The 27,920-nt window shown below is 42.2% G+C and overlaps 1 protein-coding gene across 8 annotated transcripts in view; it reads left to right on the top strand.

The window, feature by feature from the left end:
- The window catches only part of LOC139538443 (RNA-binding motif, single-stranded-interacting protein 1-like), a 66,018-nt gene that overhangs the window by 11,670 nt on the left and 26,428 nt on the right, over window positions 1-27,920 (top strand). For 3 of the 8 annotated variants that reach the window (XM_071340494.1, XM_071340493.1, XM_071340490.1), the window contains exons 2-4: window positions 10,451-10,629; window positions 24,004-24,062; window positions 26,602-26,699. In XM_071340494.1, the coding sequence (XP_071196595.1) occupies window positions 10,451-10,629; window positions 24,004-24,062; window positions 26,602-26,699 (336 nt within the window). Of the gene's footprint in view, window positions 1-806; window positions 1,146-10,450; window positions 10,630-24,003; window positions 24,063-26,601; window positions 26,700-27,920 lie in introns of those variants that run through there. The other 5 variants (XM_071340499.1, XM_071340498.1, XM_071340495.1 and 2 more) reach the window with 3 other exon arrangements.

The raw sequence follows: 27,920 nt of genomic DNA, 5'->3' as shown, positions 1-27,920 counted from the left end.
GGTGTGGCCTTCAAATTAAAATGGTAATAACATATGTGTCCTGCATCGGTCAAAATATCGTCCTGCTCCTTTAACTATCTAATGGCCGCACTGTGTGGTCCTTGCTATCAGGGATCCTTGGGACGTCCCTACCCCATTGAAGTTGAAGTTGAAAAATGTTAAGGCTAGGGTTAAGGTTAGGGTTAGGTAATGGTTAAGGTTAGGATAAGGATAGGGTTAATTTAAGGTTAGAGTTTAGGGTAGGGACGTCCCAATGAACTCCGATAGCTAACCCTGTGGAATGTTTGGTATGCATTCCAGACTAGACGAAGAGTAGTGAAAGGGGAAAGAAACATTGTAACAATGTCTCTTGTATAGACCTATTATTCAATTATACCAGCTAATGGTACATATACACCTTCCATAGGCTGTATTGTAGTAGATTATATTCTTGAAAATTGCAGAAAGAAATATGATATAGTGTTGTTTTCATGTAATCCAGTGAAGTCATCATCCCTATACCGGATAGAGGAATGGTTTCTTCCACCAGGCAGGGTCTGTTCTGCGGGGTTTCCACTAGTTACCACAGCCACAAAGTAAGGCTCTATCGTAAAGACGAGAAAACATGAAATAAAAAATGCGCTATTTGGTTTTAATTAAATTTTAGGCATAAGGTTAGTAATGTGGTTAAGGTTTGGGTTGAGGTTAGTTTTAAAATCACATTTTAAAAAGAGGAATTGTAGAAATAGGCGGGGTTTATGACTTTGTGGCTGTGGTAACTAACGAAGAGCGTTATGCGGGGGACTCAATGCAAATCAATGAACTCAAGAAACGGGGTTGGGAAATCGAAGTTCGGACTAATTCGCGCATACGTTGACATCGCTATATTTTATGGTAGTATATGATACTATATGTCAAATAAGGTATACTATATAGGCCTACAGTAGCCTATAGTAAGCCTAGTAGTATTTACTTTAGTATAGCAAAGAGACGATTTTTTACAAACACATCTATGTAGCTAGACAAATTTACAACTTCACCTAAACAGCCATTGGATACAAATAGTTCGAAATAAATTAGTAAAACAATCGATCTTGGGTCTTTGGAAACCGATTATGATTTTTGCGAATTCTTGCAACCCATTGAGGACTCCGTACCGTAAGCAGGTAAATAGCCTATTTGATTATACAAAATGTATGTAATAGGCATTCATCCTCATCATCAAGCTGACTCATTGAAGTCGCAAAACATGTATTTTTTGATCAGCCTATGGGGACAAATAGCCTATTCCCAGAGAGAATTGAGGAACAGAAAGTTAAGTTTTAATTAGTCAACAGAATTTCACTAGGCATTTTAAAACATATTTCTACTCGTATAGTATTAGTGGGTTACTCTGAAAGTGCTGTGTTCTCGTTGTATTCTTTCAGTAAACTAGTAGGCTATTGCTACTGTTTTTAATTCAATGATTTTGTTAGAATATCCATAGTTGGTCCTGATGTCAGTGTATTTAGCCCTTTAATAGTGCATTCAATCTAGCTACTCATCAACCTTTTCTTTGACCTGGTTTTTAATCAACAATTAATTTAGTTTATGGTTTATATGTATAGTTTATGTTATCAAATTCATTTAATTTGATATGTTGTGGTAGAGAAGTGAAGGCATTCTCAAGAGACTTTCTGAAATCCCCTTTACCTTTAAACTTTGGAGATTCAAGAGCTTGTCCTCACTACTGTGTGTTCCAATGTAGAACTAGTTCAGTAGAAGTGCCTTACCAATGTTGATAGTCGGCCACTTTATATTTACATTTTAGCCATTTAGGAGCGACTTACAGGAGCAATTAGGGTTAAGTGCCTTGCTCAAGAGCACATCGGCAGATTTTTCACCTAGTCGCTCGGGATTTGAACCAGCAACCTTTTGGTTACTGGCCCAACACTCTGAAACGCTAGGCTGTAAGGATTCTATATAAACCACCCTATATCCCATCTTTTTCAAACGATAACAATGTAATAAACTACCCAGATAACATTGAGGCCATGGAGAAATGTATTGGAATGACCTTGTGATAATTGAATGAGAGCTTTGAAAATATGATGTGCCTTTGTAGATTGCTGTTTCACATGTAAAATGTATGCAAAGCGGCGGAATGTAATTCAATCATGCGTCCAATTTTCCCAATTTAGATATGGATTAACATTTTTGACATGAAACTGTTGATGGTGTTGAAGACTTATTCATATTCAGGATTATTCAAGTCTGCTGTCATAATAAGAGGCTAGTTTTAGCTGAGGGCTTGGATAGTTCTGTGAGGGCGAGGCCTGTGTTACTGGAAGCCTAGTGTATTTCCAGCTCGGATATGACGGGCTCTGCTGGTCTGGAGCATGCTGATAAGACACTGGGCTCTCCCCATCACACTCCCTCAGACTCCTGGTGCTCAATAGGCAGGCAGATGTATGAAAACAAACTGGCTTTCAGTCCTGCGGAAAAGGGAGTTTCTCTCCTTGGGTGTGTGGATTTAGCTGGGACTGAAAACCAAGGGCACTGCTGGCATTCTCCTCAAAGATTGTCTTTGTTCACAAATAGCTTGAGCTGGTGGCACATTTCCTAGTTGGGAGCCTGATGATGATGATGATATCAGATGATTATTTCATGAGCTACAGTATAACAGACACTAAATGTTCTCTCTCTCTTCAATATTACAACAGAATGAAAGTCATGTATAGAAAGTTAAAACAAACCCTTGAAGACAAAATGATAATTATGTGTGAGAAATGTTCATAAAGCACAAATATCCAACAACATCATCATTGACTATTATGAGAAATATCAACATGGCTCTCAACCTATACCCAATGCTCTCAATGCTAAGGCTTTTCAGTACCACGTGCCCTCTCTAGCAGATGCATCTGTTATGGGTTCAAAAGGTGACTGTGATTGAAGGACCTTCACAGTTTACAGAAAACACATGAAAGAGTTGACTGTTTTGTAAAGCGAAGTGACCTGTCTCAACATGACACTCTTTGACAGATAGCCTGGAGATTACATGTGATCCTTCCTCTTGCATGCTACCTGAATACATGGTATTTTTGGGACATGTTTCAAAAATGCATAGAATGATTCTCAATCAGGTTCTACTGTTAGTGTCAACTATGAGAACAGATGTCAGCATTGACCTTTTATCTCCTTTTTCTCATGTCTTTAAGGCTATGGTTGTCTATTGAGTTATCAATTCAATAGGAGATTGGTCAAAGTCACCTTCGTGTCCAGACTTTCAATGTAATCTTTTTTTAATGCATTAGTATTGTAACATTGTTGTCCACTAAATGAGACGTGTTGCTGAATGATTAATCACATGGATGCAACAATATTCTAAGTGTTAGAATTTGCGATGTTCATGGGTAGTGAAATGCTGTGAATGGAAGAATGTGATGTCAAATGGAAATTGCTGTTCCCTATAGATCCCAACATGAGATTTATGCCTGAAACCCAAACATCCAGAGAGTGCAGGATAAACATGGAATACTGGAGTGTTGGGTTTCACCATGAGAGAGCCATATTTCCAACTTATACAGTACCAGTCAAAACTTTGGACACACCTAGTCATGCCAGGGTTTTTCTTAATTTTTTTACTATTTTCTAGAATAATAGTGAAGACATCACAACTATAAAATAACACCTATGGAATCATGTAGTAACCAAAAAAGTGTTAAACAAATCAAAATATATTTTATATTTGAGATTCTTCAAAGTAGCCACCCTTTGCCTTGATGACAGCTTTGCACACTCTTGGCATTCTCTCAACTAGCTTCACAAGGTAGTCACCTGGAATGCATTGCAATTAACAGGTGTGCCTTGTTAAAAGTTAATTTGTGGTATAATTTGTGTTTGAGCCAATCAGGTGTGTTGTGACAATGTAGGGGTGGTATGCAGAAGTTAGCCCTATTTGGTAAAAGCCCAAGTCCATATTATGGCAAGAACAGCTCAATTAAGCAAAGAGAAACAACAGTCTATCATTACTTTAAGACATTAAGGTCAGTCAATCCGTAAAATTGTGCAGTCGCAGCAACCATCAAGCGCTATGATGAAACTGGCTCTCATGAGGACCGCCACAAGAATGGAAGACCCAGAGTTACCTTTGCTGCTGAGGATAAGTTCATTAGAGTTACCAGCCTCAGAAATTGCAGCCCAAATAAATGCTTCACAGAGTTCAAGTAACAGACACATCGCAACATCAACTGTTCAGAAGAGACTATGTGAATCAGGCCTTCATGGTCAATTGCTGCAAAGAAACCACTACTAAAGGAAATCAATAAGAAGAAGTGACTTGCTTGGGCCAAGAAACACGAGCAATGGACATTAGACCGGTGGAAATCTGTCCTTTGGTCTGATGAGTCCAAATTTGATATTTTTTGTTCCAACCAAGTGTCTTTGTGAAACGCAGAGTAGATGAACCGATGATCTCCGCATGTGTGGTTCCCACCGTGAAGCATTGAGGAGGAGGTGTGATGGGTTGGGGGTCCATTGCTGGTGACACTGTCAGTGATTTATTTAGAATTCAAGGCACACTTAACCAGCATGGCTACCACAGCATTCTGCAGCAATAAGCCATCCCATCTGGTTTGTGCTTAGTGGGACTATCATTTATTTTTCAACAGAACAATGACTCAACACACCTCCAGGATGTGTAAGGGCTATTTGACCAAGAAGGAGAGTGATGGAATGCTGCATCAGATGACCTGGCCTCCACAATCACCCAAGCTCAACCTAATTGAGATGGTTTGGGTTGAGTTGGACCGCAGAGTAAAGGAAAAGCAGCCAACAAGTGAATATGTCGGAACTCCTTCAAGACTGTTAGAAAAGCATTCCAGGTGAAGCTTGTTGAGAGAATGCCAAGTGTGTGCAAAGCTATCATCAAGGCAAAGGGTGGCTACTTTGAAGAATCTCAAATCTCAAATATATTTTGATTTCTTTAACACTGTATTGGTTACTACATGATTCCATATGTGTTATTTCATAGTTTAATGTCTTCACTATTATTCTACAATGTAGAAAATAGTAAAAATCAAGAAAAACCCTTGAATGAGTAGGTGTGTCCAAACTTTTGACTGGTATTGTACGTCTTATATATTTCCCTAGTAATTGCAAATATGCATATAAACTCAACAAAAAAAGAAACGTCCTCTCGCTGTCAACTGCGTTTATTTTCAGCAAACTTAACATGTGTAAATATTTGTATGAAACTAACAAGATTCAACAACTGAGACATAAACTGAACAAGTTCCACAGACATGTGACTAACATAAATTTAATAATGTGTCCCTGAACAAAGGGGGGTCAAAATCAAAAGTTAACAGTCAGTATCTGGTGTGGCCACCAGCTGCATTAAGTACTGCAGTGCATCTCCTCATGGACTGCACCAGATTTGCCAGTTCTTGCTGTGAGATGTTACCCCACTCTTCCACCAAGGCACCTGCAACTTCCCAGACATTTCTGGGGGGAATAGCCCTAGCTCTCACCCTCCGATCCAACAGGTCCCAGACGTGCTCAGTGGGATTGAGATCCGGGCTCTTCACTTCCCATGGCAGAACACTGACATTCCTGTCTTGCAGGATATCACGCACAGAATGAGCAGTATGGCTGGTGGCATTGTCATGCTGGAGGGTCATGTCAGGATGAGCCTGCAGGAAGAGTACCACATGAGGGAGGAGGATGTCTTCCCTGTAACGCACAGCGTTGAGATTTGTCATTGCAGGCACATGACAACAAGCTCAGTCCGATGATGCTGTGACACACCGCCCCAGACCATGATGGACCCTCCACCTCCAAATCGATCCCGCTCCAGAGTACAGGCCTCGGTGTAACGCTCATTCCTTCGACGATAAACGCAAATCCGACCATCACCCCTGGTGAGACAAAACCATGACTCGTCAGTGAAGAGCACCTTTTGCCAGTCCTGTCTGGTCCAGCGACGGTGGGTTTGTGCCAGTAGGCGACGTTGTTGCCGGTGAAGTCTGGTGAGGACCTGCCTTACAACGGGCCTACAAGCCCCCAGTCCTGCCTCTCAGCCTATTGCAGACAGTCTGAGCACTGATGGCGGGATTGTGCGTTCCTGGTGTAACTCGGGCAGTTGTTGTTGCCATCCTGTACCTGTCCCGCGGGTGTGATGTTCAGATGTACCAATCCTGTGCAGGTGTTGTTACACGTGGTCTGCCACTGCGAGGACGATCAGCTGTCCGTCCTGTCTCCCTGTAGCTCTGTCTTAGGCGTCTCACAGTACGGACTTTGCAATTTATTTCCCTGGCCACATCTGCAGTCCTCATTCCTCCTTGCAGCATGCCTAAGGCATGTTCACGCAGATGAGCAGGGACCCTGGGCATCTTTCTTTTGGTGTTTTTCAGAGTCAGTAGAAAGGCCTCTTTAGTGTCCAAAGTTTTCATAACTGTGACCTTATTTGCCTACCTTCTGTAAGCTGTTAGTGTCTGCAACCGTTCCACAGGTGCATGTTCATTGAACAAGCATGGAAAACATTGTTTAAACCCTTTACAATGAAGATCTGTGAAGTTATTGGATTTTTACAAATGATCTTTGAAAGACAGGGTCCTGAAAAAGGGCCGTTTCTTTTTTTGCTGAGTTTATGCATATATACTGAACAAAAATATAAACGCAACATGCAACAATTTCAACAATTTCAAGGATTTTACTGAGTTTCAGTTCATAAAAGAAAATCTGTAATTTTAAATATATGAATTAGACCGTAATCTATGGATTTCACCTGACTGGGCAGGGACGCAGCCAGCGGTTGGCCTGGGAGTGCATAGCCCCACCCACTTAGGAACCAGGTACACCCACTGGGGAGCCAGGTCCAGCTTATAAGAATTCGTTTTTCCCCACAAAAGGGCTTTATTACAGACAGAAATACTCCTCAGTTTCATCAGCTGTCCGGATGGCTGGTCTCAGACAATCCCGAAAGGTGAAGAAGCCGGATGTGGAGGTCCTGGGTTGGCGTGGTTACACTGGCACTATGTTCACATTGACATCAGAAAAACGCTCACCCACACAACACCATACACAGTTACATGTGTAACTCTGTGTTGTTGTATGTGTCGAACTGCTTTGCTTTATCTTGGCCAGGTCGCAATTGTAAATGAGAACGTGTTCTCAACTTGCCTACCTGGTTAAATAAAGGTGAAATAAATAAATAAAATAAAATACACATGATCTGTGGTTGTGAGGCCGGTTGGACGTACTGCCAAATTCTCTAAAACGATGTTGGAGGCAGCTTATGGTAGAGAAATTAACATTAAATTATCTGGCAACATCTCTGGTGGACAATCATTCCTGCATTTAGCATGCCAATTGCATGCTCACTCAAAACTTGAGACATCTGTGGCATTGTGTTGTGTGACAAAAATGCACATTTTAGAGTGGCCTTTTATTGTGCCCAGCACAAGGTGCACCTGTGTAATGATCATGCTGTTTAATCAGCTTCTTGATATGTCACACCTGTCAGGTGGATGGATTCTCTTGGCAAAGGAGAAACGCTCACAAACAGGGATGTAAACAAATTTGTGCACAACATTTTAGAGAAATACGCTTTTTGTGCGTATGGAACATTTCTGGGATCATGAAACATGGGACCAACACTTTACATATTGCATTTATATTATGTTTTTTGTTGTTGTTGTTTTACAGTATCAAAGGCCAGGGTTATTTGGGCAGATTGGGATAAGAAAGTTGCATTTATGTTAGTTGCATTCTCTGTCTCGATGTTGGAAACAGTGTCTAGCCCGTCTGTCAGATATGATGTTAGATAACATGAGAATGGTTTATTAAGATAGATTGTATCTTTCCTCAAAACCCCTAGCCAACATAGTATGACCTCAAGCATGCACTGCATGGTGATTAATGTCTTAATCTGTCCTCCCACCATATAGAGGGAAAATACAGGGGAAATCTCAAGGGATCCTTCAAACGCCAACAGTCCCGTTAGAGTACATTTCTTGAGGACGGTCCTCAGAGATAACTGTAGAGTCATTGCAGAAGCCTTTGTGAAAAGGTCATTTCATTTGAGGAGTTACGTTCACAGCATACATAAAAATTCCCTGGCAAAGAGCTGTTTGTGACAGGAAGGAAAATAATGAATGAATCCAACAGCAGGTCAAGTTGGTTTCCGTAGTAAAGGCATGTGGACCGGAGAAGAAGAAGATCTCTTGCTTGGGACGAGTCCAGGTTGACGATTGCTCAATTCTGTCACCACGTATTGCTTGGGATTCCATCAGCTTCCTCTCTTGTGATTCCTCGGAGGGGGAGGGGTGATAAACAGTGTCAGACTCACAGAACAGTCTTAGAAAGAGGGCGAGCTTTTCAGATCCAAACATCTGTGGCCCTACAAACAGGAAGCATGCTATACAGGCTTATTGCTCAATCACACAAGGGCTCTCCTCTGAGATGTGGAGGTACTCTTGACACGGCCCATATGATTCACAGATGTTGATTGAATGAGATCAGGGGCGTCAATTGGGTAGGGCAGTCACCAGACCCTAGCTCCACACCACCAATTTAAAATAGACTACTAAAATCATTACAAGCCTGATTAAATGGCAAATGAAGTTTAGCGGTAGTATTCAGCTGACTTTAGGACCATGCGGACACCTAGGAAGGCTGTTTGTATGGCTGCCTAGCTTTATGGAGAGTAGAGATATGTATTTTTGTTTAACTAGGCAAGTCTGTTAAGAACAAATTCTTATTTACAATGACCACCAAACCCAGACGACGCTGGGCCAATTGTTCGCCACCCTATGGGACTCCCAATCACTGCCGGATGTGATTCAGTCTGGATTCAAACCAGGGACTGTAGTGACACCTCTTGCACAGAGATGCAGTGCCTTAGACCACTGCACTACTCGGGAGCCTGTATAATAATGACGAGATGATCATGTCTCCGCCCTAACAATGGGAGTCGTTGTCCCAAAGGTGGGAAGACAGGCGACAAGTTTAGGTCCAAAATAAGCCCATAGAAACACATTGGGCTTATTTTCGACAGATTTTGTCTAGTTAAACCTCTCGCTTTGCCTCTTCCTTTCTGTGGAGAGTGCATTGACGCAGCTGCAGGGAACAGCAAGACTTTTTCTCAACAGATTGCAGAGGTAAAGATGGCTGTAGTGGATGGCTTTGGCTAGGTAACTGCTGTTTGACTTGACATGGCAGCTAATTATTGTATGGCATGTGTTTGTAGAATGTTAAGTCCCCTGTTGACTGATGTGAATGATGCTACAGCAACATGGTGATAATGGCTGTAGTCAAGGCCGTTCTCAAAACTGCATTTTAGAGTTTTTTTTAATTGTGTAGAAATGCAGTAAATGACATTACCCATACCCTCGGTTTAGCTGGAATGGAGCCCCTGAATGAGACCAAATATATCTGAAATTCAATGATGGAAGAACTGGTCGACACATTTTCCGTGCACATTACAGAACTCATCTCTTTCCAATCGATTGAAAAGGGTATATTTTTTTGTATTCTGCAAGTTGCAGAAATCAGGCGGCATATCATTGTTCCAAACACGCTGATCCTCAGTGTTCAAAAGAACTGGTGTTGAGGTTGAGTTACATTCTCCACCATGCCTCTCTAACTGGAACCTAATGCAATTAAGCCTGTGTGTAAGTGTAGGGGTGGCAGTGGGATGGTAAAGAAGGCTATGCTGGAAATGTAGTCGTTGACATGTCTAATTGGGAAGTCAGTCAGTCACCAGGGGATTGGTGGGAAGGGCTCTCGAATTCACGCACAGCCTTCCACTGTCACGTCAGTATCAGAGCAGATCTGCACGCCCCTCTGTACCCAGTTTGTGCTGACTTCCTGACTTCTGATGGCGATTGCTCAGCAGATATGTATCACTGCTCTGTTCAATATTAATCTTCACACGGGGCACCCATTCGATAGTGCTAAATTATGAAGTAGCAGGACAGTTAATTTGTAGCATGCACCAATATGGAAGATTTAGCTGGGCCACAACGATATGCTTGTAGTGAAGACCGATGGTTTTCTGGTCCAGCGCACTAAAATACTGTTATGGTTACAGCGGGAGTCAGATCAAGAATCTCTCTGTGTAACTCATGGAGGAGACAAGATTCGTAGACAAAGCTGTGTTAAGGGTTGGAATAAAATCCAAGCACGTTTTCTTAACCCACTAATGAAATGCAAACGTGTATTGTTTCATGATTACTCCCTGGCATTCACTAGCTCTGCTAGACGTCAATCAATATTGAACACGTATTTATTTGCGCAATTAAATGTCCACGTGACCGCGCATCCACGTGGCAAGGCAATGTAGTCTGTTTCATTCCGAGTAGTCTATTTCTCTGTCTCTCTCTCTTTCTCCCTTTTGTTTAGCAGGGAACACCAGTATGTTTGCACTTCGCACCGACATGTCGTTTGGTCTTGGACTGACACCATTCTGTGTGTTTTCCTTTGGCAGCCACCTGCAGCCCTTTCCTCACACCCCATGGCTCCGCCAATCCCCAGCACCAACAGCAGCACCAACAACAGCAGTAGCTCCAGCACTGCAGGCTGGGAGCAGCTCAGTAAAACCAACCTGTACATCCGAGGCCTTCCCCCAGCCACGACCGACCATGATCTGGTCAAGCTCTGCCAGCCGTGAGTACACTTCCTTCCTCTTTTGATTATAACTATTGATCGGTTTTTGACTTGTCGGCAGTGGTCACCACCACCGTGACTGTGGTAGAGTTCAAAGCAACAGTTACTTATTTGACTTGAGAGAGTAATAATAACAGCCTGTTCAATGTAATTCCGAAGTCTTCATAATATGTTATTGTTTGTCGGATCTCTGCAAGCATCATTTATTTTTATCTAATTTATACTCAGAAACGTATATTGAGAATCTCCTGTAAATGCATCCATATCGGGATATGTTTGGTGACGTCACATTACTAGATGACAAATATGACCTCAGTTACCAGTGGACCATCTCGCTGTGCATTCAGTAGATACCAAAAAGGTTAGATGACGCACTGGTAATAAAGCTTATTTTCACTGCCACGTTTTAAGTAGAACCATGGCTAACTGGGACAGGTCACATCACTTGACCACAGAGAGAGATGGAGAGAGGGAGAGCTGTGAGTTAGGGGGAAGGGACAGAGATATTTGAGAAGATGATGGCCAACACTGCAGGGGGAGAACTGACAGGGGCATTACATCTGAATTTAAAATGAAAAATGATATTGGAAGACTACAAGGGCAAACCCAGAGAGCTTTAGCAGCTGATAGTATCTGAAGCGATACAGTGGGTAGTTCATATAGTTAATGCAGGGGATAAAGGGGCAATCTCGGCCCGCTCTCGTCCACAGCCACATTGTTATTGTGTACCTCACGTCTGTGGAAAAAGACCACCGAGGTGACTTTGAAATCTAATTTTCTTTTCCCAGACCCCCCTCTTTCGCCTCCCCCCTCCTCCACAATACGATGTTGACTTTGCGGCACATTCAACCCCTCGATCTCCTGAACGGCTGGCATAGATCCTCTATCCCGTGTTCAGAAAGAGAGATACAGAGCGACAGCTGCGATTTAGATATCTACAACACCATCTCTTTGTTAACTTTTCATAAAAAATAAAAAAAACGACTAAATGGGGAAGAAGAGGGAATTCATTGAATGAAGAAAGCAAACAGGTATTGTATGTTAGAGTCCTGCACGGGTCGCTTTTTTGGAGCCGCATCCACCCCGTGCCGGCCATCCACCCCGTGCCGGCCATCCACCCCGTGCCGGCCACCCACCCCGTGCCGGCCATCCACCCCGTGCCGGCCACATCAATTCCAAGCCCCACCCGATACCCAACGTCAAGACAGATTTTTCTCTGCAGCCCGACCCACCACATAGTTGTCCTGGGAGCCAATCCGTGACCCGACAAATAACATCAATTTATTGAGCTGTTTTTATGACTCCAGAGTAGGCTATTAGGCTATACTAGGCTATTAGGCTATACTAGGCTATTAGGCTATACCCCTTCTCTGCATGAATTCATTTGTCTGCATATCTATTCAACATTTGGATGAAGGGAAACTATGACATTAATGAATATCCTCTTATTTTCACAATGCAAAGCGGCACATTGACAATTCACATCGCTTTGAAGAAGAGCCTTCTAATTAGCCTCCTTACCTAATGAAAGCCTATAACCGACTTAACAAAACAAGACCTTTACGTTCAATATTGTTTAGATAATCAAATAGTTTAATTGAAGCTCAAACAAACAATTCCCAGAATCAAATAGGCTATAGGCTTCAGAAATAGCATACATTTATTTAGTAGGCTATAGCCTGCTCAAACTTTTACCAACTTTATATGGCCTGCGTATGGTCTAAATGAACTAAAGCCTGAATTAACATAATAATTAACTGATAATTAACTGAATTACCTCAAACAAATACACACTTGCACTTTCTGCAGGCTCTGTATCCATCAACCGGGTTGTTGACCTCCTTGTCCACAATGACTCCAAAATACTTCCAAATCTGGGATTTCACTCGGGCAGCACCTGTTTCCACGATGGTGTATTCCACCACTATAACCTTACTTTTTATTTCCACAGTTAAGCTATGTTAGCCATTTTTGCATGAACTAGGCTAACCAGGGAAATTAAACTTGGCAATGTAGTCACGCGTGGGGGGAGGGAATATTAGCTCTGCACATAAACAAATTAGGAATGTTTCAGCAACACGCAAATAATCGACAGTTCACTGTTCCACTGCGTGCATGGGTGGCTGGAATCCTAGGCCTATAGCCTAGCCTAGTATGTCTGTTTTATGTTTTATCTTGGTTTAAAACGTTTCCGATCCGCAATATAATTGTTCTGAACCGTGAGCCAACCCTCGAAATAATGAAATAATGTTTTCATTCCACCCGCCAACTGTTTGTTTTTTTCGTGTCACCCACAGGGAATCGTGGGTATTCGACCCGATGCAGGTCTTTATTGTGTGCACAGTGAAAGGCAGTTAGATTCATACTGATAACATCATGTACATAAGATATCCTGACCATCTCTTGCACTGTTGATGGTTTGCCAGAGAGCAGCCGCTGGCTGTTGCCATTTTAAGATTTGGGATTAGAGCTCAGCTTAGAGATTCAGAGTCAAGGGTTCGTGCTCTTTTACCTTGTGTTGTGTTCAGCTTAATCCTTCCCCTGACTGAAATGTTCTCAGCATATCAACTCACTCCAATCAACACTATATCAACGTTGCTTTTCATTGAATAGCAGCCTAAATACTGGCAACAGTTCCGCCACGCTCTCCCAAAATCAATTCTTAAGAAAGTTACACGAAGAGCGCTGTGTTCAACAGCCAATCAGCAACCCCGCTTGAAATGGGAACGCATGTTACGCTGAGATTGCAGGGGCCAGTCTGTTTGGCGTTACCATGAATGGACACAAACAGACGTTGGCTAACGCACAGACTGGACCACCAGGCTACTCAGTCAGTAGGTCAGAGGTAATGCAAGCCAGATAGTTGTTGGACAATCTAAAGAGGTTGGAATAGGTCCCTGTGTTTTTCTGACGATTCCCATCTTTCTCTCATAGTTTTGTGTCTGACCTGAGCTGATCCACCACACAATCCCAAAATATCCCGAAAGACAATCCCAATTAAACTTCTGTTTAAAAATGTTGAGGCAACGGTTAAGGACTCAAGAAGGACAGGGTATAATCAGTTCTTGTTGGTAGCAAGACGAGGCTGTTCCTTCAGGCTGTTCTTTCAGGCCATAACTCAATCCTGCTATTTTCAGAGCAGACAGAAGAGTATCCCTTAGCGGTGTCTCCAGAAATCAATAAGCATGCAGCGAATAGTAACCGGAGACCTTTTAACCAATGTAATGGGATAAAGGCAGGAGATGAAAGGCAGGTGGAAGGGGAGTGCATTGTTCTCCTAGCTGCTGCTGCTGCCTCTCTCTCAAAGACGACGTTCTACCTGATTCAAGCAGCTCTCTGTCTGACAGCACCAAGCAGCACTGTGATAGATGGTTAGTGAAAGCTAATGGCACAGGGGGGAGTCTAATGGCTAAGGTTAAAAAACACATTTTCCTGGACACTGTGTTTTACAGTGCCTTCAGAAAGTATTCATACCTCTTGACTTATTCCACATTTTGTTGTGTTACAGCCTGAATTCAAAATGGATTAAATATATTATTTTTCTCACCCATCTACACACAATAAACTAGAGGTCGACCGATTAATCGGAATGGTCGATTAATTAGGGCCGATTTCAAGTTTTCATAACAATCGGTAATCGTCATTTTTGGACACCGATTATGGGCAATTACATTGCACTCCACGAGGAGACTGCGTGGCAGGCTGACTACCTGTTATGCATACCTGATAGCATTAAACTTATCTTATGAAAAACAGTCAATCTTAACATAATCACTAGTTAACTACACATGGTTGATGATATTACTAGTTTATCTAGCTTGTCCTGCGTTGCATATAATCGATGTGGTGCCTGTTAATTTATCATTGAATCACAGCCTACTTCGCCAAACGGGTGATTTAACAAGCACATTCGCAAAAAAAGCACTGTCGTTGCACCAATGTGTACCTAACCATAAACATCAATGCCTTTCTTAAAATCAATGCACAAGTATATATTTTTAAACCTGCATATTTAGTTAATATTGCCTGCTAACATGAATTTCATTTTAACTAGGGAAATTGTGTCACTTCTCTTGCGTTCTGTGCAAGCAGAGTCAGGGTATATGCAGCAGTTTGGGCCACCTGGCTCATTGCGAACTGTGTGAAGACCATTTCTTCCTAACAAAGACCGTTATTAATTTGCCAGAATTGTACATAATTATGACATAACATTGAAGGTTGTGCAATGTAACAGCAATATTTAGACTTAGGGATGCCACCCGTTAGATAAAATACGGAACGGTTCCGTATTTCACTGAAAGAATAAACTTTTTGTTTTCGAAATGATAGTTTCCGGATTTGACCATATTAATGACCTAAGGCTCATATTTCTGTGTGTTTTATTATATTATAATTAAGTCTATGATTTGATAGAGCAGTCTGGACTGAGCGGTGGTAGGCAGCAGCAGGCTCTTAAGCATTCATTCAAACAACACTTTCCTGCATTTGCCAGCAGCTCTTCGCTATGCTTCAAGCATTGCGCTGTTTATGACTTCAAGACTATCAACTCCTGAGATTAGGCTGGCAATACTAAAGTACCTATTAGAACATCCAATAGTCAAAGGTATATGAAATACAAATGGTATAGAGAGAAATAGTCCTATAATAACTACAACCTAAAACTTGTTACCTGGGAATATTGAAGAATCATGTTAAAAGGAACCACCAGCTTTCATATGTTCTCATGTTCTGAGCAAGGAACTTAAACGTTAGCTTTTTTACATGGCACATATTGCACTTTTACTTTCTTCTCCAACACTTTGTTTTTTCATTATTTAAATCAAATTGAACATGTTTCATTATTTATTAGAGGCTAAATAGATAGTATTGTTGTAATTGTCATTATTACAAATATATATCTAAAAATCGTCCGATTAATCGGTATTGGCTTTTTTTGGTCCTCCAATAATCGGTATTGTTATAGGCGTTGAAAAATCATAATCGATTGACCTCTACAATACACCATAATGACAGTGAAAACATGTTTTCAGACATTTTTGCAGTTTTATTTATAATGAATTACAGAACTATCTAATTTACACCTATCTATCTATTCACACCTCTGAGTCAATACATTGTAGAAGCACCTTTGGAAGCGATTACAGTGGTGAGTCTTTCAGGGTACGTATCTAAGAGCTTTCCACATCTGGATTGTGGAACATTTGCCCATTTATTCTTTAAGCTCTGTCAAATTGGTTATTGATCATTGCTAGACAACCATTTTCAGGTCTTGCTATATACAGTATTTTCAAGTAGATTTAAGTCAAAATTGTAACTAGTCCACTCAGGAATTGGAAAACCTCCCTGGTCTTTGTGGTTGAAATGTACTGCTCGACTGAGGGACCTTACAGATCACCCCTGAACTTATTTAGGCTTGCCATAACATCTTTTCATTTGTAAACATTTTGAAAAAACATCATTCCACTTTGACATTATGGCTTATTGTGTGTAGGCCAGTGACAAAAAAAATCTAAATTGAATCCATTTTAAATTCAGGCTGTAACACAACAAAATGTGGGGAAAAATCAAGCGGTGTGAATACTTTCTGAGCTCACTGCACGCACACACACACATACACACGCACGCACGCGTACACATACACGCAGTTTCAGCAGTTGTCTTACCCTTAACGACTGTGCTGGTTTCATATACTTTCGATGCTAATCCATTGGTTTTTTGTGGAGAGTTAAACTGTGTCCTCTCAGTCACCCCACAGTGGGCCAGATCAGGAAGCTTTTTTTTAACCTCTTTCTTTCAAGCTTTCGATTTTTGTGTCCCTTCATCGTGAGCTGCTCTAGGGGGGAGGGGGCTTGCCATTGACACTGTGGTGATTCCTGTGATTGATTAATTTGGAGTCAATTAGTGGAAACCCTTCATCCTCAGGGCTCTTTACCCAGTAGAACGCAGGGTAAGGTCACGCCGGCCCGCAGAGACTAACAAAGCACTAGTGCTGAGCGATTAAAGCTTTTTGAGGTCAGTTCGGTTTCAGTTAGATTATTTAAAAAATAATCACGTTTTTTATTTCAATAGAATTTTTTTTTACATGAAGTGCACTATGCATAATGTGGGTTGAATACTCTAACATGGAATAAAACAATTAATTAAAGTCCCATGATGGTGGTGACTGCCCATTACTGATTATTACTTATTAACCATCATTTATTCATATTACTTTACTTTAATAAAATATTTCAGTTGTTGTGTATATTACATTGGTTTTATTTGATGACTTTATTATTTCATTCCAAGTCATCATCTCATCTCTATAGAGCTGACTGACAAAATCACTATTTTAGTAGTTCTTCAAAGTAAATAAGGCATACTTTTATGACTGCTGAATACCAACTATCAATTACCTAGATCCTGTATTTTCAGTGGTGTAAAGTACTTAGGTAAAAATACTTTAAAGTACTACTTAAGTAGTTTTTGGGACTATCTCTATTTTACTATACTAATATACCATACTACTTTACTAAGTACATTTGAGCTATTCCATTTACATTTGATATTTAAGTATATTTACTTTTACAAATACTTTTAGACTTTTACTCAAGTAGTATTTTACTAGGTGACTTTCACTTTTACTTGATGCATTTTCTATAAAGGTATCTTTACTTTTACTCAAGTATGACAATTGAGTACTTTTCCCATCACTGTGTATTTTCAGGTAGAGATACCTTGCGAAGCAACTGCTCTCTATCCCTCTCGATCTCGTATTCGTCTCTCTTTTCCCTCTAAGTGTCTTTCCCTAACTAACCTCATGTAGCATGTGTAAAAAATAAACACAGACTGGAGAGTAGGCACGCAATGGATTATGGTCATTGTAGTTAATTACCATGTTTTCTGTGTTAAACTATGTAGAATATTGGCCTGTTGGAAACTCCCTACTATATTGCACAGTTCAGGCTTGATCTGATTAATCTATAGAAAAACTGTGCAATGTGCGCTCACAGAAGAAGAAAAAAAATGGAATTCAAATAATTGAACCAACATTCTGTCAATTAGTTGTTTAAAAACGTAAAAATAACTGCCATTTCGGTTAATTGCTCAGTCAGGCTCTGCAATTGGATAAAAAAAATTATGGACTTAATTGCTTATTATTAAGCCACTACTGATCAGCGATCATTATGGCGAAGGCACTACAGCAGTGTTTTCCATTAGCACCGGCTGTTGGCTAATCAGCCAGTTACAAACTGATTTTCAGCAGGTTAAATTTCATTTATAAGTTTCAATTCGTTAGACCATCGAGCCCTATCCCGCTAGAATGAACGATATGCATCTTTTAGCGATCTATTGATAGCACCTCCTCCCAGCTGCCCACTGCACTGAAGCTAGGGAAACACTGTCACCACCGATAAATCTACTATAATTGAGAATTTCAATAAGCATTTTTCTACGGCTGGCCATGCTTTCCACCTGGCTACCCCCACCCCGATCAACAGCCCTGCACCCCCCACAGCAACTCGCCCAAGCCTCCCCCATTTCTCTATTACTAGCCTGTTTAACCTCCTTTTCGTATCGTCTGAGATTCCCAAAGATTGGAAAGCTGCCACAGTCATCCCCCTCTTCAAGGGGGAGACACTCTAGATGCAAACTGCTACAGACCTATATCTATCCTACCCTGCCTTTCTAAGGTCTTCGAAAGCCACGTTAACAAACAGATTACCGACCATTTCGAATCCCACCGTACCTTCTCCGCTATGCAATCCTCAGCCACGCTCAAGGTCCTAAACGGTATCATAACCTCCATCGATAAGAGACATTACTGTGCAGCCGTATTCATTGACCTGGCCAAGGCTTTCGACTCAGTCAATCACCACATTCTTATCGGCAGACTCAACAGCCTTGGTTTCTCAAATGATTGCCTTACCTGATTCACCAACTACTTCTTTGATAGAGTTCAGTGTGTCAAATCGGAGGGCCTGTTGTCCGGACCTCTGGCAGTCTCTATGGGGGTGCCACAGGGTTCAATTCTCGGGCCGACTCTCTTCTCTGTATACATCAATGATGTCGCTCTTGCTACTTGGTGATTCTCTGATCCACCTCTACGCAGACGACACCATTCTGTATACCTCTGGCCCTTCTTTGGACACTGTGTTAACTAACCTCCAGACGAGCTTCAATGCCATACAACTCTCCTTCCGTGGCCTCCAACTGCTCTTAAATGCAAGTAAAACTAAATGCATGCTCTTCAACCGATTGCTGCCCACACCTGCACACCTGTCCAGCATCACTACTCTGGACGGTTCTGAATATGTGGACAACTACAAATACCGAGGTGTCTATTTAGACTGTAAACTCTCCTTCCAGACTCACATTAAGCATCGCCAATCCAAAATTATATCTAGAATCTGCTTCCTATTTCGCAACAAAGCCTCCTTCACTCATGTTGCCAAACATACCCTCGTAAAACTGACCATCCTACCGATCCTCGACTTCGGCGATGTCATTTACAAAATAGCCTCCAACACTCTACTCAACAAATTGGATGCAGTCTATCACAGTGCCATCCGTTTTATCACCAAAGCCCCATATACTACCCACCACTGCGACCTGTACGCTCTCGTTGGCTGGCCCTCGCTTCATACTCGTCGCCAAACCCACTGGCTCCAGGTCATCTACAAGTCTCTGCTAGGTAACGCCCCGCCTTATCTCAGCTCACTGGTCACCATAGCACCCACCCGTAGCACGCGTTCCAGCAGGTATATCTCACTGGTCACCCCCAAAGCCAATACTTCCTTTGGCCGCCTTTCCTTCCAGTTCTCTGCTGCCAATGACTGGAACGAACTGCAAAAATCACTGAAGCTGGAGACTCATATCTCCCTCACTAGCTTTAAGCACCAGCTGTCAGAGCAGCTCACAGATCACTGCACCTGTACGTAGGCCATCTGTAAATAGCACATCCAACTACATCATCCCCATACTGTCTTTATTTATTTATTTTGCTCCTTTGCTCCCCAGTATCTCTACTTGCACATTCATCTTCTGCACATCTACCATTCCAGTGTTTAATTGTTATATTGTAATTGCTTCGCCACCGTGGCCTATTTATTGCCTTACCTCCCTTATCCTACCTCATTTGCACACACTGTATATAGACTTTTTCTACTTTATTATTGATTGTATGTTAGTTTATTCCATGTGTAACTCTGTGTTGTTGTATGTGTCGAACTGCTTTGCTTTATCTTGGCCAGGTCGCAGTTGTAAATGAGAACTTGTTCTCAACTAGCCTACTTGGTTAAATAAAGGTGAAAATTAAAAAATTAAAAATAGGACAGGCGCCTGTCAGTCACAAAGCGAGCAAAGACAATAACGCAGCAGAGAGGAAGAGGCGAAGCGAGAGGTTTCACTCTCACCAAAATCTGTCCAAAATAAGCCCAATGCCTTTGGGACAACGACTCCCGAGCATTTCGTCATTATATACAGATGTTATGGTTGCAGTCAAACATATTTACACGGAGGAGGAATAGAGCATGATGCTTGTGAATTTGCACATCCCATGTAATGTACTGTATGTGGTAACGATGAGTCGAAATCCACAACTAAGCCTAATTATTGTTTTCTGACACGTTCATTTATTTTATTTTGTGTGTTTCACAAGGCCAGCCACGCGGAGTTGTGGCGCATAGTAGGCTATTTACTGCGCATTGATTGACAACTGAACCGCAAGTTTTGACTAGTTTATAAAGGGTGTCGAACTGACTGAATAAAGTTGATCTCCTATACATCTCTTTGCCATTCATAAATCATGCAACATGGTTAGGCTATACACTGAGCGTACAAAACATTAGGAACACAGGCTCTTTCATTGACAGACTGACCAGGTGAATCCAGGTGAAAGCTGGATTCCCTTATTGATCTCACTTGTTAAATCCATTTTAGTCAGTGTAGATGAAGGGGAGGACACAGGTTAAATAATGATTTTTAAGTCTTGAGACAATTGAGACATGGATTAGGTATGCATGTGTGCCATTCAGAGGGTGAATGGGCAAGACAAAAGATTTAAGTGCCTTTGAACGGGGTATGGTAGTAGGTGCCAGGCGCACCGGTTTGCGTGTGTCAAGAAGTGCAACGCTGCTGGATTTTTCACTTTTCACGCTCAACTATTTCCTGTGTGTATCAAGAATGGTCCACCACCCACAGGACATTACATTTACATTTACATTTAAGTCATTTAGCAGACGCTCTTATCCAGAGCGACTAGCCAACCTGACACAATTGTGGGAACCATTGGTGTCAACAGGGCCAGCGTCCCTGTGGAACGCTTTCGGCACCTTGCAGTAGCGGTGCGTTGGTAAAATCACTGTGGAAGCCAGAAAGAAAGCTGCATTACAACCTATGTGTTGTGATAATTGTGTTGTTTGCTCTATAACCTGTTAGTTCATATGCCTTGACATAGTGATATACAGGCCTAAGGCCAAGACAATAAGAAGACACAGTGGCAGAATAAATTCAACCACACGTTTGTTTCATCACAAAACTGGAGAGCAACATCTGTCTGGTGAAGTTCACAAAGCATATTGCATGTAACAGACATGGCCTACAGCACGGTTAAGCAAGTTAATGTTTCCCACATTTTCAGACCACTGAACAACGATTGATTTAGAACCACTAAGAGTTACCGCAAGTCACAAAGAAAACAGGAGCTGCCTCCACTATTCCAGCACCATTTCAACTTCAACATCATCAAATAACCTCTGCTTAGTCTAATACAGTGACAACAAAAAGATACCAAAAACTATTTAGTCCAATCAACATAAGCTAAATATGATTTGGCTGTCCATGTTTCTGATTTCTGTGTGTGTGTGTGTGTGTGTGTGTGTGTGTGTGTGTGCGCGTGTACTCGTTCGTGCAAGTAGAAAAACATGTTGATTCACCCATCTTGTAGAGAAATGCCAATGCCATCCTCCTCTCTTTCATGTTGACAAAACGGTCTATCACATATTGGACTTCCATCCTCTCAGGCCAGGGGCACAACAATGTATGAATGAATGGTTGGATCAGAATCGCTGTTATAATCATTGGTCAGTACAAGTCCAAATTCCTATCTCCATCCATGGCTAATTTAGGAAAGGGCTATCTAGCTAGCTAGCCACCGGAGGACAACGACACAACGAGATACAGCAATTCAAGTTGTTTCTGTCAATGATGTACAGTATGCTCTTGATGCGATTTGATAGGAGTGACGCCAAATCCAAACTACCTTCCCTTGACACCTTTTTTTGGTGCGCCAGGACCATTCCTAGTGGAGCTCACTCAGTTTAGCTCTGATTGGATATTATTTTATATATTTTTTAATCAAGGGAGGCCAAATGCTCGCTGGCTTCCCTTGCATTCAATGCTACGGGTGGCAACAATGTCATACTCTTTTGGACTAGACAGCAGAGGGGTGTTGTTTCACTCGCTCGGATGCTTTCTCCGGTGAGATACATTCAGCCTCTTGCAAATTGAAGGAACATTCTGAAACACAGAGAGACAAAAGAAATGTTGGTAAATGTTTTGGGGAAGCCTGGGTTCCTTTGGCATCTATGAATACACGCCACTCACACCTTGTATAGTCCATGCCTTGACTAATTGAGGCTGTTCTGAGGGCAAAAGGGGGTGTAACGCAATAGTAGGAAGGTGTTCTTAATGTTTTGTACACTCAATGTATGTCCAAAAGATTTCCTTCGTTTCCTTTCCTAGGATGTCGGGGCTTGCCAAACAGTGATGCTAAAGTGAGTTACTCTCATCTTGTCAGTCAGTTTTATCTACTGAATTGCATCGGTGAGAGAGCTGTTCACTTGGCTCCCTAATTTGCATAAGCTACTGGTAGGCCTAGGCTTTTTGGCGATTATCTGCAAATAAGTTACTAAAAGCTGTCAAAGGCAAAGGGTGGCTACTTTGAAGAATCTCAAATAAAAAATATATTTTGATTTGTCTAACACTTTTTTGGTTACTACATGATTCCATATGTGTTATTTCATCGTTTTGATGTTTTCACTATTATTCTACAATGTAGAAAATAGTAAAAAATGAAGAAAAACCCTTGAATGAGTAGGTGTGTCTAAACTTTTGACTGGTACTCTATATTGCAGTAAAACTGTAAATAATCTCAGGAAAAGACAGGTTAAATGTTAAAAGGTTGAATGTTATTTTATAGTCCTGAGCATGTGCAGTAGGCTTAGACCTAGACAATATCCAAAACAACCGACAATACATTGAATTAATACAATTTCAGTCATTTAAATAGTAAAGTCATGTCTTGCTACACAATACGACAACAAGTATTAAGTCATTTCGCTGTGTATTTCATATGGAATAAAGGCATTAGACTGTACCAGAGGCCACCAAAATAGAGCTAAATTCTCAGCAGTGGACACCTGGCTGCCTACCTTTTCTATTTGGCTGGCTACTCTATGTACTTGTGGAAAACACTGCTATAGGTGACCTTTCCCTTTGTGGCAAACATAAAACCATGCCACACAACCAGATCTGTCACAATCTGTTGTATCTACGACTTGGGGTCGAGATGGAGGACTCATTTTCATAAAGCTACCACCTGCCCACCTCCCAGCTCAGGTCAAAGCTCACACTTCCTCCTCCATCTAGAGAGCCAATCCCCTCATCAATCATTTGTCTGCCGCGCTGATTACTACCAGGGAGGTTAATTTACTACTACGTCCTGATGTCTGTGTGTTCTTATTTGTTGCATTCATCATTGTGCAGAGAGAAAGTCGTCATATGTAATTGTTGTGTTCTTTGCATTGATTTTCTATTCGTTCTGAATAGAGTGCACGAGCTTCGAGCTGAAAAGAAATGCAGTGAAGCCGGGGTTTAGGGGTCACCGCAAAGTTCATTTGTCAGAGCTGGCAGCAGCAGCAGTAACACAGTGCACCAAATAACTGTTAAAGCACAGGATGTAGCTGTGGAATGCCCCTCGGTCCGCTCTGTCCCGACGTTGTCAAGAAGTCATAAATCCACAGTGTGTTATGTTACATTTTATACAAGTTTTTCACTGAAGACTTACACAAAATGTTTTTAGATGTTCTGTATGTTTACTAAAGAAGCTTCTCAGTCATTTTCACTTGTTTTGAATCCCTTTGGATAGAGGATAGTTAATCCTGCATGATATTGTTGTGTGGTAAAAAAATCAAGGCAACCTTTGCTCTAGCGCCGCTGAGATTCTTAAATCCACATGGAAACGACGTCCTGTTTCTCGTGCTTTTTTGGTGATGTCATAAATTATTGTGCAAGCCAGGCCTCACTCTTTGTGGGTTTTTTTAATGAGAGGCTGTCTGTCTGGTACGTAACACAGCACAACTAACAATAGCACTCTTTCTCTTCCTCTCGTAGGTATGGCAAAATTGTGTCAACAAAGGCCATCCTGGATAAGACGACAAACAAATGTAAAGGTGTGTATGGCTTCAACAAGTCGTGACGTAGTGGAGACATTCTGTAAAAAGATCTAGACTTTCCCCCCCCACAAAAATATACACACAAATCAAGAAGTCATGCTCATATAACAACCGTCAGACTTAAAGCAATAAAAACTCATCACATGCATCATTGAGAGGATACTGGATGTATGTATCACAATGACTCGTTGTAATCCAGGATAGCAGTGCAAAGGCTTTGGAGCTTCCAGTCTGTGATATGATGACACAGAGGACTTTTACCATAATCCTCCTAATGCTATTAGACTAAAGACAATGCCCATGCTAAGGAATGGATGAAGAGCCTTGCTTAAGGCCCTCTTGACTCGTGCAGTGGGTTTGGCGGCCCAGTACTGTCAGAGTGCACTGGCCCGGGCCTTGTTGAAGTCATTCAGTCATTCAACAGCTATGTGGCTCATAGGGGCTGGGCTAGTCAGGAAACAGGCAGGCAGACAGGCAAAAGGCTGCCACCACTTTGTGTTATTTTAGTCCTGGCCCTTTACTGATGGTCTGTCTGTTACCATGCGTTGCGCTAGCGGCGGATCCCCACACGAAGTGACAGCTCATGCCCCTCCCTCTGGAGCGTGACACAAAGTCTTGGCTCCGGCTGCAGCCCTTGGCCCAACACCCTGTCCTGACTACTGAGGAGCACACTGACACGCAGCCCAGCCCAGCCAGCACACACCACAGATGGGCTGAGAAGAAAAGAGCTTGGTCACTGTCCTGCTGGGGATTACGATACGCTAACTAATCACAGGTGGCGACTGAGAAACATCCTGTCGTCTTCCATTACGATTTTTACTTCAACTCGCAGCTTGCTTGAAGATACCTAAAAAAAAACTCCCAAAATCCCAACTTGAAAGGAAAATAAACATTTGCCATTTATTTGAATGTCCTTAATAAAAACAAATATCTGAATGTTCAGATTCATTATATACTTTGGGCTGTTTATCTTGAAGATCAAACTAGGATCTGTAATTAGATTCCACAGTGAGCAGCAGAGAGGTTGCTGTTGGCCTGTGAGGTTGTTTGATGGTTAAATATAGCAACACAGAGTAGGGAGCAGGGAGGAACTGGACTGCAGGTCTGACTCTAGACTGGCCGGGCTTGCATGTAGCCCCAGGGGACAATGAGCAGACCTGAGCCCTGGGCATCATCATTACAATCTGCAGCCTCAGCACTGTGCCCTGCTCCCCCGGGCCTACTACACTGTCTAACCACCAGTCACTGACTGACCACCGTTATGGGCCACAGATACAGTAGGTGGGGGTCAACCACACTACAGAACATGGTGGCCTCTGGCCTGGCCTCACTGTGGTGGGTGTCAAACACAGCCTGCCACTTACTGCCGTAGATGTCAAGTTAGACCTGAGATTTAGTCTCCCTCCCCAAATGGCACCCTATTCCCTATATTCTCATAGTGCTCTGGTACAAAGTAGTGCACTATGTAGGGAATACGGTGCCATTTGGGAGGCAGACTAAGTCAAGATTTCACCACGGATACACATTTGTATGCCCGTTATTGTTATACTGTTAAAGACTTCCTCCAGCGATTTCAGAACTTTTACAGTTGAAAAGCGATATCCCAAATATAAATACAGTAAAGTACACACACTAAAGTTTTTTATATTTTTACTTCTGAGCAAAACATTTATAAAAAATGTTCATGACTGCAAACTTCAAGGAGTAGGAGTTCTTATGGGAATCCGTGATGTCATCGGCCTCCCCTTTGCTTGAAGAACAATAGAGGAGCAGTAGAGAACAGAAGAGGAAAGGCCAACCCCATACATGTGCCATGTCATGATTTACCTGGACCACCTATTGAGATGTTCCTTTTGTTAAGTAAATCAGGTGTTAAATGGTGTGAAAAGGAGACTGGAGTGCCACTTTAGGGATATTCTCTGGTACTTTTGTATACTTTTTAGCCAGTAGTTCTGAAAGTAGGGCTCACAAACCAAAAGTGGTCCCCAAATATGTCGTAGTAAGTCACATATGTGCAGATATGTACACCACGTCATTGCTCTCCCTCTCTCTGCTGCGTCCAGGGAGTCGTTGGGCCCGCCCTGCAACCTCATTGGATAACGCTGGGCAGGCCTCTTGCTAGCTGTCACTCAAATGGCAAGGGCCTGAACCTCACTGGCTAGAACTCGAATTGCTAGGGGGCTGACCCACGTGGTCCAAGCTTGCAGTACTCTAAATGGTTCACATAGCCTCCAGAAAACAGTCACTTTCAAACTAGGGATTCCGTGGCTAATTGAGGTAAGACAGTAATTCTGCTCATAGATTATGCATGTATGAACTACACATACTGTAGATACATCCAGCCCAAGAGGTTTAATAAATACTTACTGAGTCGCCAAAGTACCGGAGCACGTTTTTAACGGTGTTAACAATAGAAAATACCTATGACATAGCTGCATGATGAATTAGGATGGTTGTTTATGGTGGTCTTTCCAGGTAGACTGTGTAACACATACAGTAGGAAGTGTCTTGACTGGTGTGGTGTTCTGTCCCTCAGGTTACGGCTTTGTGGACTTCGACAGCCCTGCTGCAGCTCAGAAAGCCGTCACTGCCCTGAAGACCAGCGGGGTCCAAGCCCAGATGGCTAAGGTGAGGGTATGCTTCCAGTCTATTCCTATTCTCACACAAAAACACCTGACAATACACAGCCTTCAATGGATTTAGGTAGTCCATTTATAGGCAGCAACAACCTGACCCACCCAGCATTACGTAGAGGGATAGGAATCTCCATGCCAGGGGTGCATGTGTACCTCTCGAGTTGGTTTGCAGCCCCCCCGTGACTCTGTGGTCACTGTGCACTAACATTAGCACATAGGCAGTATGTGTGTGTGTGTGTGTGCGTGTGTTTGTTTGTTCATGCGCGTGTGTGTGTGCTCTTACGTTCGTGTGTACTTGCATATATACTATACAGTGTATTCAGAAAGTATTCAGACCCCTTCACCTTTTACACATTTTGTTTTGTTACAACCTTATTCTAAAATGAATTACATGTAATTTTTTTCTCATCAATCTACACACAATACCCCATAATGATGAAGCAAAAACTGTTTTTATATATTTCTGCACACACACAAAAAACAACGGAAATATGACATTTACATAAGTATTCAGACCATTTACTCAGTACTTTGTTGAAGCACCTTTGGTGGCGATTACAACCTTGAGTCTTCTTGGGTATGACGCTACAAGCTTGACACACCTGTATTTGGGGAGTTTCTCCCATTCTTCTCTGTAGATCCTCTCAAGCTCTGTCAGGTTGGATGTGGAGCGTTGCTGCACAGCTATTTTCAGGTCTCTCCAGGGATGTTAGATTGGGTTCAAGTCCAGGCTCCGGCTGAGCCACTCAAGGACATTCTGAGACTTGTCCCGAAGCCACTCCTGCGTTGTGTTGGCTGTGTGCTTAGGGTCGTTGTCCTATTGGAAGGTGAAACTTCACCCCAGTCTGAGGCGCTGAGCACTCTGGAACAAGTTTTCATCAAGGATCTCTCTGTACTTTGCTCCGTTCATTTTTCCCTCGATCCTGACTGGGGATGTTTTTCAGTGGCAGGGACTGCCCTGCCACTGAAAAACATCCCCACAGCATGATGCTGCCACCACCATGCTTCACCGTAGGGATGGTGCCAGCTTTCCTCCAGACGTTTTCTCAGACCAGAGAATCTTGTTTCTCCTGGTCTGAGAGTCCTTTAGGTGCCTTTTGGCAAACTCCAAGCAGGCTATCATGTGCCTTTTACTGAGGAGTGGCTTCCGTCTGGCCACTCAACCATAAAGGCCTGATTGGTGAAGTGCTGCAGAGATGGTTGACCTTCTGGAAGGTTC

This window comes from Salvelinus alpinus, chromosome 14 (assembly GCF_045679555.1).
Source record: "Salvelinus alpinus chromosome 14, SLU_Salpinus.1, whole genome shotgun sequence".
NCBI lineage: Eukaryota > Metazoa > Chordata > Actinopteri > Salmoniformes > Salmonidae > Salvelinus > Salvelinus alpinus.
Note: the sequence above shows the minus strand (reverse complement) of the source record. Positions and strands in the feature narration are given on the sequence as shown.